Below are 19,437 nucleotides of genomic sequence, written 5' to 3'. Positions count from 1 at the left end.
TATTAATACTACAGTGAACTGCACAAAGCAGAAGAATTTTAGGAAGTGAGCTGAAAACAAAAGTTAAGCACAGAGAAAAAGCCAATGAGTTAAGGCTCTGACAGTACTTAACTAAGAGAAAAATTACGAATAATTGAAGATCAAAAGTAAAGACTGACTACAATTATAAAATATACCAGATTTTTTTTTTAAATAAGAGTAAGGCTAATAAGATTATTGGTGTGGCACTGTGGGTTAATGCACCAAACTGAAAAGCCATCTGAACTGCAAGGTCGGCAGTTCAAAGCTCACCAGTGACTCCTCGGAAACTCTATACAGGGTCGCTATGGGTCAGAACCGACTCTAATGGCACTTAACAACAACAAGACTATCAGAGAAACTAAGAAAATAATAACTTAGAACCCCCTTTTCCAAGCTATGGGAAATGAATAGGAATAATAAAGCATTCTACAGTATTTAACAGAAAAGAGTATAAATTTTCAATGGCCATTTGTTGGGTGGGCATGTGGGGTGAGTAGTAGTCAAAACAGGAGAATAAAGGGAAATGGAAAAACAACAACTACTACCAGAAGAAAGTAAAGAGGAAAAGAAAATAAGGAAAGAACCAAGTACCTGTAGTTTATAACATGTACTCACTTGGAAATTTCTAGAAAAATTATCAAAGGCCTCATCCTACAGGAACTGTGTGACTGACAACAGAGGATTGCCTATAAAAAAATGCAACTTTATCCAGTCACATGCTGGGATTGACTTACTCTGGGGTAAAGGGTATAGAAGACTTCAAAACTTTATGCTTAGAAACTACCCATGTTCTTGACTTGTTCTCAAGGGTCCAATCAATCAGGTGGTGAACCTTTGGGGGAAGTTTTCCCCCATAACCATGGAAGTTCTTAATCAGCATTTGAAACCCATTACTATATTTTGAGTAAGTGTTAAAAATGTACGTGTTTCTGTGTTCTGGTTGTTTTATCCTATTGGTACTTTCCAGTCACTGGAAACTTTGTTTTCAAAGCAATAATATTAATTACCCTTCTTAATGTCCTATCCCATTCTTTGTGGTATTTGCTATTAATTGCCTTTTTTCCCTAAGGAAAGTATCACTGGATAATATAGAGAGAGAAAGGGATGACATTGGTACCTGATCAGCATTATGCTTTCTTATAGATTTCCCATTTCCACACTGTATGTATGTATACTACATATAAAGAGAAATGAGATTTACCTTGCGTACAGACATGGCTATACACTTGAGGCATACACTGCCACATGATCATCCCGAGTGTTAACGATACCTTTGTTGTTAAAGTGCTGTAGAGTCAGTTCTGACACATAGCAACCCTGAGTTTCCAAGGAACGGGTGACAGATTTGACCTGCTGAGCTGCCGTTACCAGACTAGCGTTTATCCTATGGCGCCACACCAGGACTCCTATTTATCCCTAATTCAGACATGCAAGAACTCTGATCTATTTCCATAAATGCTTCCAATCTATCTTCTAGTCAAATATATTCACATTTCTTCCTCTCTATTATAGTCTCCTTTGTAGCCATAACATTCCTTGAACTTCTACAGTGCTATAATCTTAATACTATACAGCTACCTTCCACTGGGTACCATGAAATGCTTCCTTAATTAAACATAAATCTGACTAATATAAATCATCTATCTCTATAATCACCTATTCTATCATCTCTTTATTTTAAAACAATGGTCTTAGCATTGTACGATTTTGCCCTTCAGGAGACATTCGACAACATCTGAGAATATCTGTGGTATTTCTAATGAAGTACTGATTTGGTATGAATTTAATTTGTTAGGAAGGGTTAATGTAGAAGTTATGTTTAGAAGGGTTATTTGTTTGTAGACCCAGTTATAGTATTAGTAGGTAGAATGTATCCACCATGACATTGTGCTACTGGCATCCAATGGGTAGAGGCCAGGAATGCTGCTAAGTATCCAAAAATGCAGCCCCTTGAAAAAGAATTATCTGGTGCAAAATGCTAATAGTACTAAGGTTGAGAACTACTGCTCAAAAAATCTCAATGAAAAAAGTCTCACATTCTCAAACCCTTCACAGATAAGGAAATGAATACTTTCAACTAGACCAAAATGTCTAATCCATACATTATTTACCTCTCATCCTCTGATTTGATACCTGTATAAAACACAGACTAACCTCAAATAATTGTTATTATTATATTTATCCCTTCGACTCCTTCCAACATTCCAAAATTATTATAGCACTTGCTAGAACTTCTTTCTTTCATTCCAACTTAGCTGATTTCAGGACTTCAGTTATTAGAATTCCATGACTTATCCCCAGAGCAACCTGATATAGCAGGGTACTACCCTTACCTAATTATCCAAAGGTCTCAAACCTGTATTTTATAAGCTCAATTCCTGTATCAGTTATCAAAGCTAACTTTATATTCTACCAACTAACACACTGAAATGGCTTTTAAATCTAAAGTTCATTAACTCCTGTATTAGCAATAAGTGCAAAGAGCTTATTACTCCATATGAAATCAATCATACCAAAGCCTTTCACTGTTGTTCTTACTGTGTGCTGTCGAGTCAGTTACAACTTGTATACAATTTCTGAGGAGTGGCTGGAGAGTCTGAACCAGTGACCTTGCAGTTCTAACCAACCTTGAGGTCAAGTGCTTATCCTAAGAAGCCAAAACAGGATCCCTAGACCTTCATAAAGCACCAGAAAACCCTCATCATGCTTGATGTGTCTATTTCAAATCCGTGACTACTCTCACCCTTCCCCTAATTCTGCAATGAAATGGAAAAAAATAAAAATAAAAAAATTGAAGAACAATGGCATTGAGAAACAAAATGGATTAAAAGCTTTAATTACGACTCAGGAATAATTTTTTGTAACTCTGCTCACTCCTTAGCATTAGTCTCACAACATAACTCGAACTGGCTGAAACTTACATAACAGTCTCCACTCACCCTGTCAACAAACCACTTCTTAGTCAAGAATTTCCTCTGTCAAATGAATAATTCAAATCACGGAATAAAGAGAAGGGGGGGAAAAGGTGAAATGTTTACTTGAGCATTGTCAGGTTCATCTTTAATTTTGTCTAGTAGTCCCTGCTGTGGTGCCATGGCTTTGTCATACTCATCATCCAAAGGTTCTTCTTTAATTCTAATATTTGTTGCAAAGGAATTCCCCAGTTCCGAACCAATGGGTTCTTTATTGGCAAATGGATAGCTGGAATCCTAAAACATAATATAAAGGATTAATAAATATTCATATTGAAAAACTGCTGCTCTTCAGGATTAACACCCAAAGAAAAGTTCACTAGAAATGAAGAACTCAGTGGACACTCATAAGAGTCCCTGTACCTAAAAGTAAATGTGCTATACTTCTAAATATCAAATACAAATAAGGAACCTAAGAGCTGAGGCAACTTCTGTCTCCAAAGATGCCCTTACCCAAATAATAAGGCAAATAAAAGAAATCAGCACTAAATGCAACATATAAAGTTGCAATTTAGAAAGTGACATAAAGAAAACTTTGACACTTGCCACAGTTACATTAATCTACATACACACTGTAAACTTACCCTAAAGTTTGTTTCTGGGGTTTGTGGTAAATGGGTATGTAATGTTTCTTCAACTTGATTAGCTATTGAAAGAAAAACAAAACAAAACAAAACAACATATGTATATGAGTAACAAATTTCATAGTGACTTACAAAGCTATCATCTGACAATTTTCTTTCTTTTCCAACCAAATACTCAGTAGAGTGCACTGGATTGCCTAAAAGACCCAATAGGTAGTTTCCCTCAAAGATTCTGTACAATATAGCCCCATCTAACTTTTAGCTTCATTCCATACTTTTTCCTTGCGCAATCCTAATTGGTTACTTTATTTACTGTGTTCTGAAAAATGACTGGTTTATTCTCCCCTATATCCTATACCATTTGAACTCCCTTGTCTATGCTAATCTCATACAGTATTCCAGACTCAGTCCAGTTCAAAATACATCTTTCCACTATAAAATCTTCCCTCTCTTTGAAGAAAAATTCTTTCTTCCATTTCAATCATTTAAACTAAATTCACCTGATACTGCTTTACGATTTCATTATTTTAATTATAAATTAAATCTTATGCTAGTCATCTGGTCATTGACATTTCTACTATTTGACTTATCTTTCCCTTCTACTACTGCACATATGTTCCTTGAGGATATGGACTCTTAAAATTTTCAATATCCCCTAAAGTACAGGCTTGCACATAAACAGACAACCAAAATAACTGTTATTGTCAATACTGCTTTGTTATTTCTGCCATATGTTTCCTAGAACTATCAGAGAAAATATAAAGGTTGGTATAGTATATTTGCTTTTCTTCACATCTACAAAACAGATATTGAACGATTACTATTTCATTGTACCAAGTTAAGCCCAAGAATACAAAACTGCATAAGATACAACCTGGCCCTCAAGAAACGCCTAACTAAAGCAAAACAAATAAAGAACAGTAATATTTAATAGTATATGAAAAGTACTACAAATAATGAGATGTGAAAAAAATGCTGCGGAAATACAGATAAGCAAATAATTCATTATAGATGGAGAGAGGTTAGAGATGACTAACAATAAAAAGGGATTTCAGTTAGTCCTTGTTAAATGATAAGTACTTTTATACGTATATATACAAAGAGAGAAAATGAAATGCAAGTAAATGATCGGGGGAAAGTAAGCCACAGAAGAAAATATGTTTAAAAATGGAACTGAAGTTAAAGTATAGATTACAGTGGGCTCAAGAGGAGCCACAAGAAACTTCTAAAACAGAAAACAGAAATGTTAACAAAAAGTTAAACCCTCCTTAATGTGGACTAACTGGTGGGACAGCAGTTTGAATTAGTGCTTACAGCACAAAGAAGTTAAATCCAACTTCAGGTTCCAATGTTCAACCAAAGAAAATGAACAGGTAATTCGAGTATCTTGCCTTCTCATCAAAATATTGCAACCAAGGGAGGGAGAAATGAGGCTTAGAGCTATTTTTCAACCATTTATACCATTATCAAAATTTACTGTGAGAAATTCAGTCAGTCTGCAAAGAACAAGGATAAAGAAAAATGACAAGCTTACAATGAATTTAACTGTTCATACTTCATGTCACAAGGTAGTTAACAAAAGCTGTATTATTATTATCAGTACTTTGATAATTATTCTGTTTTATGGTTCCATTCCAACAATTATTACCTGCTTTATCAAAAAAACTGCTTTTCAACCTTGAATCCAAATCTTTATGGGATTTATCCAACCGTTTTTCACGTTCATGGTAAGTTAGGTCTCTATTTTTCTCCTTTCCAGAAAATGTCTCTTTGCTGTTTTCTCTTACTAGACTAAAATCTTTTCGCATAGATTTAAAAACAGAAATCTGATCAAACTGTTTAGGAAAGTCCTTTTTTACTTTATTGTGAATTTGTATTTCATTTTCATTATCTGATTCATTCTGTGGGACTCTTCTTTCTACTTCCAAGCTATCATCAGTATGAATTGAAGAAACAAGATTGTCCTTTGAGCTAAAATCCTGTTCATCCTCATTGTCACTACAAACAACTGGAATCCCCGCAAGATCCCCAGAGTTCAGAAAATAATCATCTTCATCCAGTAATGAATTTTCAGATCCTGTTTGATTTGGCATTCCATAAGACATGCTGTCAAGGGTAGGCGTTAAGTTGTGGTCTGTATCTTCAGACATTTCTGTATCCATGATACCACCACCTTAAAAAGTAAAATATTGTTTAGACAAAAGATAGTGCTACAGACGGTCACATTTATTAGGTCTGCCTGGTATACAACCAAACATACTTTTTTTTTTTCTTTTCCAAACAAAATAAAGACATTACCATAGTATTCATTTAGTACTTTGATATGTGTGCAATAGATATACGGACTCATGGTTGACACACCATTTTAGGTTTAAAAGGAGAGCAATGAAATACAGACAAAAAAGCACCAACTTTAGAATTATGCATATTTGTGCTGGAAATTTATAGTTTGGTCATTGAAAATCTACAGGATCCTGAGAAATAAACTCAGAATCTCTACATCTATACAATGACATAATACTCACCTTGTAAGTTAATTTATAGTGAGGACTACTGATAGCATGTATAAAATTTACTACTACACATAGAAGAGAACATGAAAGTGACAATTAACAATGATTACAGTGACAGTGATTATTCTGGGAAACTGATATTAGATCACAAGTCATCTATGTATGAACACTAATAAACAGTTAATGTTTATAATAAATATCTAAACATAAAAAAATGTATACAAGCTAGAATTTAACAAAGAAACTTTACTGCTCAGAATTATATGTTCAAATCTCTCTAATCTCAAAATAAACCCCCTCAAAAGAACAACTTCATATTCTTTCATTTCTATTTATGGCCTTCCATTTACACTTGTTTCTTTACAGTTAAACTTCTAACATGGTTTGTTTTTACTTCATCTCCCTATAATTAATCCTTTGAATCTAATACAATATAATGAACAACTTCTCACTGAAACAGCTTCCACTAAAATAATCAATGTTCTCTTATTGGTTAAATCCTTATGTGGCATTTGGTACCCACTTCAGAATAAACCCTTTGTTCCTTTGGTTTGATACTACTTTTCTTCCTACCTTCCTAAATGCTCTATCAATTTATTTCATACTTTATTATCACCTTTTCCTCCAGGATTCCAGTTCTCTTCTCATTCTATACACTGAGACCATGCAATTTTTTTCTATATCCATAGGCGTGATTTGATTTTTGCTGTTGTGTTCTTAACAGTTTTTTCTTTAGCCTAGACGTCCCCCACCCTCAGGACCTTCAACTCGTTAACAGTAAATTAAAACTCATCATGTTTCCATTGTAGGCATGTTGTTGTTAAGTGCCACTGAGTTGATTCCAACTCATACCAATCCTATATAGGTTTTCTGAGGCTTTAAAAATCTTTGCGGGAGCAGAAAGCCTCATCTTTCTCCCATGGAAAGGCTGATGAGCTCGAACCATCAACCTTGTGTGGTTTCACAGTCCAGTGCTTATTCTACGGAGCCACTGCACTCCCAGTTCTCATTAAAGGATGAGCAGAGTTGACAACTGTTTACTTCTTTAAAGCATTTAGACATGTTCACTCTCCTGCCTATGATTCCTCTCTGACTCCAGCTCCTTCCACCATTAGCATATTGTTCTTAATATTTCCATAACTTAATATAGGTATCAAACTAGCTGCTGCTCAAGACAGAATCCCTTTCAATTTTTTAATCCAGCTCTTCCACTCAATTTCTAGTCCAACACTCCATATCACTTCCTAGCCCACTGCAGTATCTTTAACAGTATACCAAACTCAAGCAATGGGTATCAACGAAGCCACAATATTGTCAAAAACTCCTACTCCCCCGCAAGCCACATTTAATTGTTCTGCTGTTGTCATTAAAAGTATCAAGATGGTTCTGATTCAAAGCAACACTATATAGGGTTTCTGAGGAACCCATGATGGGTCTGAATTACCAACCTGTGGTTAGCAGACCAGTGCTAATCCTAAAGTACCACACCAGGACTCCAGGAGCATATAGACTGGATTTGATAAAGACACAGAGTGAAACAACGACTAAAAATATTAATGACACTGGTATTCTTACTTGCTCCTAAAGTTCAGATGCATCCTTCAAGTTATTTGGTTCTTCAACTCTTCCCTGGATCTTAAGATCCAATATATTCCCCTTGTTTTGTTTAAGTTATTCTGAGTTAGGTTACTTGGAAGGAAGAGTCCAAGATCCAAATGAAAAGTTTTAACAAGTTGCTCTCCTCCATAGAGACAGCAGAATCCTCTAAATACAAATCATCTGATGGTACACCTTGAAATGCTTCAATAGTTGCCTGCTGCCTAATGTTTTCACTAATACATTCAGCATGTATATACTACCATCTGTGATAAACACTTTTGTAGGCTTTAGGAATAAAATGCTTAAAATACATAATTATGATTCCGCCTTATAGACCTGGGAAAATGTACAATCAGAAAACTAAAGCATGTGCTGATGAAAACAATAAAATAATTTGAATCCATAAAGTAAAGCTCTTTTTTAAAATAGAAGAATACTTGCTGTTGCTAAATAAATGAAGAAGAAACAATAGAATAAGAAAATTATCATTTTATAATTTCTAAATTAACAATTCAGGTAACAGATGTTAATAAAGCCTTTGAGTAACAATTCTTGGTGAACAGAGTACAATTGTTGAGGAGCAGAGTATTTATTTGCTCAGTGTCAAAAAAGCCAGTGATTTATGAATGTAAGAGTGAGAATTTATAATATGTCTACCCTCTTAAGTGATTAAACATATCCTCCCTAATGATGACATACTTATTCTTTATGTCTTTTCACAGGACAACAAATAACTGATGAATTCTTGCCAAAAACATGTAACTTGTCTCTAAACATCCCTTTTCTACATCTAAGTCTCAATGTATAAAAAATATGGGAATTAGAGAGGAACAACTTAAGTAAACAAACAAGAAAAAATTAGATAAACCCAAAATGTTGTATAATCTATAAGATATTATCACGGACACTAAAAAAGTAAATGTAGGGGGAATAGCTTACAAAATTATCGTATATTTTTCTTAGGGGGTGAAATGGTATAAATTTGTAGGTTATTTTAAGAGCTACATTCTGAAGAATTTACAAGTACAGTATTATAATGTATACTACTTACTTTTGCATAGTATTACCACAAGGGGGTGTGTGTGTACACAACATATTCATTGTACTATTCTTTCAATTTTTAAATGTTATTTGAAAATTCTCTTAGTAATAGAAGGTTGGGGAGAAAAATTAAAACACAAGTCAACCAGATTGTTAAAACCTGAAAGTCAGGGTTAGAGCCCTCTCCATTCACATGGCATGTGCTCAGTATGTTTGATGAATGAAAGATTATGTACCTTATGTGGTCAGCAGTTTAAGTTCTATGTTGTTGTTGTTGTTGTTGTTAGGTGCCATCGAGTTGGTACCAACTCATAGTGAACCTGTGCACAACAGAATGAAACATTGCCCAATCCTCGGCCAACCTCACAATTGTTGCCCCACTTCAGCCAACTGATGCTGCCACTTTGCCAATCCATCTCGCTGGAGGTCTTCCTCTTTTTCTCTGACCTCCACCTTATCAAACACGATATCCTTTTCCAGCGACTAGTCCTTCTTGATAGTATTTCTGAAGTATGAGAGATGAAGTTTGGCCATCTTGGCCTCCACGGGACACTTCTTCCAACACAGATCTGTTGGTTCTTTTGGCAGCCCATGGCACTTTCAATATTCTCCTCCAACACCATAACTCAAAAGCATCACTTCTACGGTCTTCCTTATTCATAGTCTAACTTTCACATGTCTAAGAGGTTATTGAAAACACCATGGCTTTGGTCAGGCGCGCCTTAGTCCGCAAGCTGACATCTTTGCTCTGCAACACATTAAAAAGGTCTTGTGAAGCAGATTTGCCTAATGCAATACGTCGTTTGATTTCTCAACTGCTGATTCCATGAGTGTTGATGGTTGATCCAAGAAGAATGAAGTCCCTGACAACTTCAATCTTTTCTCCGTTGATAAGAATGTTGTCTATTGGTCCAGTGGTAAGGATTTTTGTTTTCTTTACATTGAGATGCAATCCATACCGAACACTGTACTTTTGATCTTTATCAGTAAATATTTTAAGTCGTCTTCACTTTCAGCAAGCAAGGTTGTATCATCTGCATATTGAAGGTTGTTAATGAGGCTTCCTCCAATCCTGATGCCACGTTTTTCTTCACAGAACACAGCCTATTGAATCATTTTCTCAGCATGGTCCTTCTGAGAGAATACAATCCCGTCGCACACCTTTCTTAATTTTAAACCATTCAGTGATCCCATGTTCTGTTCGAACAACTGACTCTTGGTCCACGTACAGATTCCTCATGAATTAAGTGTTCAATTAAGTGCACAATTAAGTGTTCAGGAATACTCATACTTGGCAATGTTGTCCATAGCTTGTCATGATCCACACAATTGAAAGTCTTTGCAAAGTTATTAAAGCACAGGCAAACATCTTTCTGATATTCTCTGCTTTCAGCCAAGAACCATCAGATATCAGCAATGATATCCCTCAGTCCATGGCCTCTTTCAAATCCAGCTTAAACCTCTGGAAGTTCTTTGTTTAAAGATTTAAATGTTTATTCCATCAATTACTGGTGCCTTGTTCTTTGCCGATTCCTCAATGCACCTTGGACTTCTTCCTTCAGTATCACTGGCTCTTGATCATATGCTACCTCTTGAAACAGCTGAACATCAACCATTTCCTTTTGGTACAGTGATTCTGTGTATTCCTTCTATTGTTGTTATGAAGTGCCATCAAGTTGGTTCCAACCCATAGTGACCCTGTATTGGATTTCCGAGGAGCAGCTGGTGAACTTGAACTGCTGACCTTGCAGTTCAAATGGCTTTGCAGTCTGGCGCATTAACCCACAGTGCCACATCAGGACTCCATTCCTTCTATTGTTGTTATTGTTAAGTAATGTGGAGTCGGTTCCGACTCATAGTGATCCTGCACAGAGTTTCCGAGGCTACAAATCTTTATGGGAGCAGAATGCCTCATCTTTCTCCTGGTAGTTTCGAACTGCCAACCGTGAGGTTAGCAGCCCGATTTATAACCACTATGCTACCAGAGCTCCTTCATTCTTTTTATAGTGTATGAAAAATCAACATTTAAAAAAAATGGCAAATAATTTTCAAAATCTCTACCTCTAAAGTCATATTATATGATACAGGGAAAAAACAGTAGCCATCTGAAATGAATTGATTTATGTGGTTGTTATGTGCCATCAAGTTGATTACGACTCATAGCGACCTTGTACAGTATTTCCAAAGAGCAGCTAATGAGTTTGAATTACTGACCTTGTGGTTCAAACAGACTTTATGGTACAGTGCTTAATCCCATAGCACCACACCATGACTCCAACTGACCTTTAACTTACATCAAAATAATTTCCAGATGTATCTAAGATTTGGGTCTGGTATGGGGCTTTAGGATGAGCACTGGACTGCTCACTGTAAATTTAGGGGTTCAAACCCACCAGTCTCTTGGCATTGACCCCATACAGCTATGAGTCAGAACTGATTCAAGGACACATAACAAAAACAACATATGAAATTTCAATATAAAAATGAAACTATAATATTTTAAGGGAAAAAAAACCCAGAATTATTTTAAATTCTTAAATGTGGAAACCTCTTGTTCCGCAGTTTGAAACTACCAGTTGTTCCACAGGAGAAAGATAAGGCTTTCTGCTTTCTTAAAGATTTACAGCATCAGAAACCCTACTCAGGGTTGCAATGATTGCACGGCACATAGCCACCATCACTACCAAATATGAAAACAAGGCTTTCCAAGGATTGCACAAAACTCAGAATAAAAGATTAATTTATTGTGTGCGGCACTGTGGGTTAATGCACTGGACTGCAAAGTCAATTTGAGCCACAAGGTCAGCAGTTCAAGCTCACCAGCCTCTTCTTGGAAACCCAATACAGGGTCATTATGGGTCGGAACCGACTCGATGGCACTTAACAATAATAACTACAAAACTCTTAAAAAAGAAGAAAACAAACCAAACAAAAACATGAAGAATAAACTGATACAACAGGTTTTATGACATTTTATATCACAAAGGCTAATTTCCCTAATAAAGACAAGACTTTTACAGTTCAATTAAGATAACCATATATATTATAAAATGTTGTTAAGTGCCATCGAGTTGGTTCCGACTCATAGCAACTCTGTATAGAGTTTTCAAGGAGCAGCTGGTGAGCTTGAACTGCTGACCTTGCGGTTCAAACTGACTTTGCAGTCCAGTGCACTAACCCACAGTGCTGCACCAGGAGTCATATATACATATACATACATACAAACATAAGGAGCGCTGGTAGCGTAGTGGTTACAAATCGGGCTGCGAACCGCAAGGTCAGCAGTTCAAAACTACCAGTTGTTCTACGGGAGAAAGATGAGGTTTTCTGCTCCTGTAAAGATTTATAGCCTCAGAAACCTGGTACAGGGTCGCTATGAGTCGCAACGACTCCAAGGCACGTAACAACAACAACAACAACAACATACATATAAAACCAAAGGATTTGAACAAACAACTCATGAGGGAAAATAAAATAAAAAAGACTAAGAATCAATCCTGCTTATAATAAGAGAAAGAGAACTTTAAAATGCAACGTGATATCACGGTCACCTAGTGGACTGGTAATAACAAAAGCTTTAGATTATACCATGATAGTAAAAAAACAAAACAAAAAAACCAAAATTGGCAAATTATGGCCCAGGAACAACACACACACATATATATTGTTATTAAGTGCCTCTGAGTTGGTTTTGACTCATAGCGACCCCTATTTAGGGTTTCCAAGGAGCAGCTGGTGAGTTTGAACCACCAACCTCATGGTTCAAACAAAAGGCTAACCAGAAGAAATCTGTCAACTCCAATGGGGAAAGAAGCACTGCTAGTAGGAGTTGAAAGTGATACAACCATAATAAAGACCCATTAGGAAACATACTGGGTCTCGGCATAGCAATTTAATTTCTAAGAATTTATCTCACATGCAAAAAGTGATCTATGACAAATAACTTACTAAGTAAAAATATCACAGGGAAGAAAAATATATGCCACTGCTGTATTTCTGTGTTAACATATTTGTTTTTACATGTTACCTCTGAAAAAATCCTTAAGAAACTACTGACTTTCTATGAAAACTAGAAGTGGGTGGCTGGGAGACAGAACACTTATTTTTCAAAATCCTTCAAAATCTGATTTTTGCACATGGATCTCTTTTCTATAAAACAATATTTTTTTAGTCCTTTTAAAAATTAAAGATTAAAAATCTTTCTATAGATGTCAATTTCCAAGATATCAAACTTAAATTTGCAAAATAGCTACTTATCACAAAATAAATGTGTAGGTTATACAAAATCTTATGAGATTAAAATATACATGCTAATTAATACTAATTAACCTGAACAGAAGTCTATAATCATATAATTCATATAATCATAGAACGTTAGAAAATATTATGAAACAAATGACAATAAAAACTGAGATACAGTAAAAGCACTGCTTAGTGGGAAACACATGCTTCTAACATTTAGTGCCGTCACTTTATTCCGACTGATAGTGACACTGCATAATAAGGTTTCCAAGTAGCGGCTAGTGGGTTTGAATTGCTGACCTTGTGGTAGCAGTCCAATGGTTAAATCAATGAATCCAACTTCCACAGTAAGTAATTGAAAAATGGATTGAACGAAAAAATAGTAAACATACGAGAAAAATTTATGTGTCAGGAAATAGATACAAACAGAAGAAAAACTATAAAATCAAAAGCAAGTTCTCTGAAAAGAGCAAGATTAATAAACCTCTATCCAGACTGATAATGAGAAGAGACAAAATACTAATGACCAATATCAGAAATGAAAGCAAGGACAGCACTGGACTTTATAAACATTAACAGCAAACTGACAAAATTAACACATCTAAATATTGAAGACTAGATAGATTTGTTAGTAATTATACTCAAATTAATCTACAGATTTACTACATTTCTAAGTAACAGCCCCAGCTGGGTTTTCTATAGGCATGTAAGCATTGACTTTTAAATGTATATGTAAGGCAAAGAAACTAAATAATCTAAAAATATTTTTAAAAGAACAAAGTTGGAAAACTAATATTAACTGATTATATGTCTACAATTATTTTTGAATGAAAGTTAATTTAAAACAATTATATAAAAATAAATTTTCACTACCTATAAATTACAACAAAATAAATTAGAGTTGATATAAAATATATACAAGACCTTTACATTAGTGAGAAAAAGAAGGCCTGCCTAAATAGATTAAGATTTAATATTTATAGACTGGAAGACATATTAAGATGTCAATTCTATCCAAAGTGACCTATAGATAGCAACACAATCCTAGTCAAAATTAAAAAAAAAAAAAAAACTGGAAAAACTGACAAGCTGATTCTAAAATGTATATGGAGATGCATAAAATCTAAAATAGCACAAAAACTTTGAAAAATAATTTATTAAAGCTAGAATAATCATGACAGTGTGCTGTTAGGATAAGCCTAGTCATAAGGATCAATGGTACAGAATGAATTCGGAAATAGACCCAAATATACACTCCAGTTGATTTTCAAAAGACGTTCCAAAGTAAATCAATACAGAAAATAGCAATCATTTCAGCAAATGGTATTGTTTTTGTTAAGTGCTGTCAAGTTGATTCCGACCCATAGCGACCCTGTATAGGGTTTCAGAGGAGCAGCTGGTGAGCTTGAACCACCAACTTTGCAGTTCAAACAACTTTGCAGTCTGGGTCATTAACCCACAGTGCCACACCAGGAGTCCGTTGTGTTGTTAGTACAATGGATATGAATATATATATATATATAGAGAATGACAAACTACTTCCAAATCGCTAGTCACTGAAAACTCTATGAATAGCAGAGAAACACTGCCAGATACAGGACCGGAAGGTGGGAAGGCACTCAGAGTACGACTGGGGAAAAAAATGCCTCCTCAAAGTAGGGTTGAACGAAATGGATTGGCCAGGTGGCATTATTGATGGATTCAAGTACGGCAGCGGTCGTGAGGTTGGCCCAGGATCGGATATTGTTTCGTTCTGCTGTGCGTGGGGTCGCTATGAGTCGGTTTCGACTTGATGGCACCTCACAACAACAACAAAAATATATGTATATATACGGAGCTCTGGTAGCATAGTGGTTACAAATCGGACTGCAAACCTTAAGGTCAGCAGTTCAAAACTACCAGCTGCTCCGTGGGAGAAAGATGAGGCTTTCTGCTCCTGTAAAGATTTACAGCCTCAGAAACCCTGTACAGGGTCACTATGAGTCGGAAGCGACTCCAAGGCACTTAACAACAAACTGCAGAATGTGCCCTTTGGAGATGTAAATTATTACATATGCCTGAGTGGTTTTTGTTTTTCGTTTGTTTGTTTTTAAAAAGCTGAAGTGGATAGAGAAAATACTGTTAACTGATGGTATATGGAGGGGATTATAATCATTGTAATGAAACAAGGTATATGATTTGTTGAATGTAAAACTGATATGCCCTGTAAACTTTCACTCAATCCACAATAAAAACCTTAAATAAAATAAATTAAATTTAAAAAAATAAAAAATAAAAACCTATACCTTACTGCTTGTTGACCAGCAGAAGGTCATCTTTGGTGAAATATCAGTTCATGTCTTCTGTCCTCTTTTTTTAGTTCGATTATAAGTTTTTTTTTCTTGTTGAGGTGTTGAAATTGTCTATTAATTTTAGAGAATAGTTTCATGTCTGATGTCAATGCCAAAAAATGTTTTGATGTACTTAACTGTTTCATTTTTAGGAGATTTTTCATCTTCTGTTTGTGTGTTTTCATTTGTTTGGTAGTGCATTTATGCCATGTATCAGAGCCCCTAAGTTTGTCCCTATTTTTTCATTGATGATCTTTATAGTTCCAGATTTTACATTTACGTCTTTGGTCCACATCCACATTCACTTCAGTTTTCTATATGGTGAGATATGGGCCTTGTTTTATTCTTCTACAAATATATATCCAATTTTACAAAAAGACTAACGTTTCCCCCATTTAATGTGTTTCAGCCCTTTGTCAAAGATCAACTGACCATAGGTAGATGGATTTATTACTAGGTTCTCAACTCAGTTTCTTGATCTGTGTCTTTTGCTGTACCAGTACCAGGCTGTTTTGAGTCCTGTGGCTGTGTAGTAGGTTTTGAGATGAGGAAGTAAGATGTCTCCTACTTTATTCTTCTTTAACAATGCTTTATTTATCTAAGGCATTGGTGGGGACAGGACTGCAAAATCATTTGGTCTGGCCCTGCCAAAGCAACTGCAATTCTAGTTATCACATTGTTTTTGTTGTTGTTGTTGCTAAGTATTATAGAGTCGGTTCCGACTCATAACGACCCTCTACAGGGTTTCCGAGGCTGTAAATCTTTACGAGAGCAGAAAGCCTCCTCTTTCTCCTGCGGAACAGCTGGTAGTTTTGAACTGCCGACCTTGAGGTTAGCAACCCAATTTGTAACAACTACGCTACCAGAGCTCCACTACTGTGGCATCAAGTTAGTTCCAACCCATAGCAACCCTGCATAGGGTTTCCGAGGAGCAGCTGGTGAGCCTGAACCACCAACTTTGCAGTTCAAACGACTTTGCAGAGCTGCATTAGGAATGAGATAATTAAATGTTTGATCAAATATATCAAGCTAATTATTAAGTTGATAATTTTGTATGGACCATATGAGTTGGTACCGACTCAATGGCACCTAACAACAACAAATGAATGATGTTAGTTATAAATTTTGGCAGAAAAAAGGTTCCCCAACCCTGATCTAGGGTATCTTTCCTTTATATATAAAGTTGATGATTAGTTTTTTCATCTCTTTATGGAATGATGTTGGAATCTAGAATGGGATTGCCTTATATCTATAGATCTCTGTAGTAGTATTGACATTTTCAGGATGTTATCCATGAACTTTTTGAAACACCCTTGTGTAAGAATTTGAATATATATCAACAATGGTGCTAACTCAGCAATGAAAAGACACACTACTATATGGTAGCACAACAGGATACTCATCTGGGGGAAAGGCAAGAAATAGACCCTGGTTTTAACCTACATCTTAAAATAAATTTCCAAGTAAGTAAGACTATCTGCTAAAATACAAAAGAAAAAGTTTACAAGACATTAAAGGTTTAAATACGTAAAAAGATATACCAAGTTCATGGACAGAAAGACTCAATATCATAATTATACCAATTCCTGTAGAAAAAGGTTCAAATTTAAAAAAAAGATCAGACATTGATCTGAAGCAGACAGGAGGATGAGCTCCATAAACTGATGCTCTAAGGCAACTTTCTAAATTGAAACTGAACACTCTCCTGGAGGCCTACTCTTAGTTAAATTTAATAAAGAAGCTAATGTTCATCAGTGGTTACAAGGGATAGGTGGAACAGGAGAAGCACGCTTTAGATCATAGATATTCACTCTTGATGATGGGAAAAGTATCACTAACTGTAAGAGTATTATTAAGTGCTACTGAGTTGATTCTGACTCATAGAGACCCACCCTGTAAAGGTTTTCCAAGGAGCAACTGGTGGTTTTGAATCGCTGACCCTGTAGTTAGCAGATCTGTGCTTATCCTATAGTACCACACAAGAACACCAATGTAAGGACCATTGTTGTTGTTAAGTGTTGCTGAGTCAATTCCAACTCATAATGACACTGTAAAAGATTTTTGAGGAGTGGCTGTTGAGTTTGAATTCCGGCTTTGCGGTTCAAACCAAACTTTTAGTCAAATGCTTATCATACAGCACTGCTGAGTCATTTCTGACCCAAAGCAATCCTGTATAGGGCTTCCAAGAAGCGGCTTGCGAGCTTGAACCACCTACCTTGCAGTTCAAAATGACTTTGCAGTCCAGCACATTAACCCACTGCACCACATCAGGACCCCTAATATGAGGGTAGCATGACCAAAATAAATGATGTCACTGAGAAGCACTAAAGAAAAAAGTATGCCGGTACTATATAATTTGGCATATGATACAGAAGAGTCCTGGAGCTGTAGTGGGTTACAAGTTGGGCTGTTAGTTGCAATGTCAGCAGTTATAATCTTCACTCCATGGGACAAAACTGAGACTTTCTGCTCTTGTAAAGAAACCACAGAAATCCTAGGCAGCAGTTCTACTCTATCCTATAAGGTTGCTATGAGTCGGAATCTACTTGATAGCAGTGGGTTTGGTTTGTTGGTTATAAGATGACAATAATTCCAACAAAGACCAAAAATTGAACGTAATATTAGATATGGATGAGGCACATAGGTATACAGGTAGGTACCAAGCACATTGCCAATGAGTCAATTCCAACTCACAACAACCATACAAACTGCCCCATAGGGTTCTCCCAAGGCTGTGATTTGTGAAAATTGGACAATGAATAAACAAAATTGCAGAAGAATTTATGCATTTGACTTATGATGTTGGAGAATATTAAAAGTAACATGGACTGCCAAAAGAATATAAAATTTGTGTTTGAAAAAGTACAGTCTAGAGTGCTCCTTAGAAAAGTAAGGATGGTAGACTTCATCTGTCATACTTCAGATATATCATGAGGAGGGACCAGTCCCTGGAGAAGGACATTTTGCTTGGCAAAGTGGAGAGTCGGAAAAAAAGAGGAAATATCCCCAATGAGATGTATTGGGCTCACACGTAGCAACGATTGTGAGGTTCATGCATCAATGGGCTCACACGTAGCAACGATTGTGAGGTTCATGCAGGACTAGACAGCGTTTCATTCTGTTGTGCATAAGGTCGCTATGAGCTGGTATGTACTTGACGGTACCTAACAACAATCTTTAGGGAAGTAGACTGACACATTTTTCCTCTGCAGACACTGGTGGGTTTGAACCTTCAACCATTCAGTTAGCAGCCAAGCGCCTAGTAACTGAGTTACCAAGACTCCCTGTAGGTATATACTATGTGAGAAAAGACAGAAGTATCTGTTTATACACATAAATACAGATATGTGTGCAGGCATATATATTCATTGAATATGCAAGTCCAGATACTCCTTTGATATAACCAAATACCTTTCAAGATTGGCGGTGGGTTTGAAGGCTAGATAACATTCTCATTGGACAGCTCAGTTAACTAGCATAATAAAGTTCACAAAGCTCATGTTCTGCAACCTAATGATGTGAATAGCATCTGGGGTTTTCAAAGTTTTTGAATGGCCATCTAAGATACAGCTATTTGTCTCTACTTGTTGGAAGCAAAAGGGTAAGAAGATAGAAGAAACAAACCTACTCATTTACCTCGAGAACAGAAGAATCAGATGATGTGTAACCGTTAGGGTCAAAAACAGTAACTCTGGATAGAACCGGATAAAAATGTAGAACAAAATTCAGATTAAAGGGGAAAAATTCATATTAATTGGTGCAGCTGAGATCAGAGGACTAATTAAAAAGTGTTCTTTTAAAAAAAAAACCAAAAAAAAAACCCTGCATGAGCCCAAAATGTCAACATTTACTCGAAAGTAAAGATAAGAAAATAAGAGAACAGGGAAACCAGAGTACTAGAGTTGAACAACCAGAACACAATTAAAACAGAATGTTGACAGCATTGTGAGAAACATAACTAATGTCACTTAACAAGTTGTGGTGGAAATTGTTAAATGGGAATGTAAATTGTTGTATAAACTTTGACCCTACACAGTATTATTTTTTAAATAATAATGTTCTATAATAATGACTATGACAAAGTAATCTACAAACTTGGAATAATTCCAACCAATTTTGTTTCCTTAGAAAGTTG

The 19,437-nt window shown here is 35.9% G+C and overlaps 1 protein-coding gene across 2 annotated transcripts in view; it reads right to left on the bottom strand.

Moving 5' to 3' along the window:
- The window catches only part of ZMYM4 (zinc finger, MYM-type 4), a 203,172-nt gene that overhangs the window by 64,356 nt on the left and 119,379 nt on the right, over window positions 1-19,437 (bottom strand). Inside the window, exons 4-6 of one of the 2 annotated variants that reach the window (XM_006867520.1) lie at window positions 5,226-5,750; window positions 3,578-3,639; window positions 3,060-3,230 (exon numbers count right to left, since the gene is read on the bottom strand). The exons of the other annotated variant lie outside the window; for it this stretch is intronic. Of the exons in view, the coding sequence (XP_006867582.1) occupies window positions 3,060-3,230; window positions 3,578-3,639; window positions 5,226-5,739 (747 nt within the window). The 5' untranslated portion in view covers window positions 5,740-5,750. The remainder of the gene's footprint in view (window positions 1-3,059; window positions 3,231-3,577; window positions 3,640-5,225; window positions 5,751-19,437) is intronic. 2 annotated transcript variants of the gene reach the window in all.

This window comes from Chrysochloris asiatica, unplaced genomic scaffold, assembly GCF_000296735.1.
Source record: "Chrysochloris asiatica unplaced genomic scaffold, ChrAsi1.0 scaffold00106, whole genome shotgun sequence".
In the NCBI taxonomy this organism is placed as follows: Eukaryota; Metazoa; Chordata; class Mammalia; order Afrosoricida; family Chrysochloridae; genus Chrysochloris; species Chrysochloris asiatica.
The sequence above is the reverse complement of the archived record's forward strand: the minus strand, read 5'-3'. Positions and strand labels throughout refer to the sequence as shown.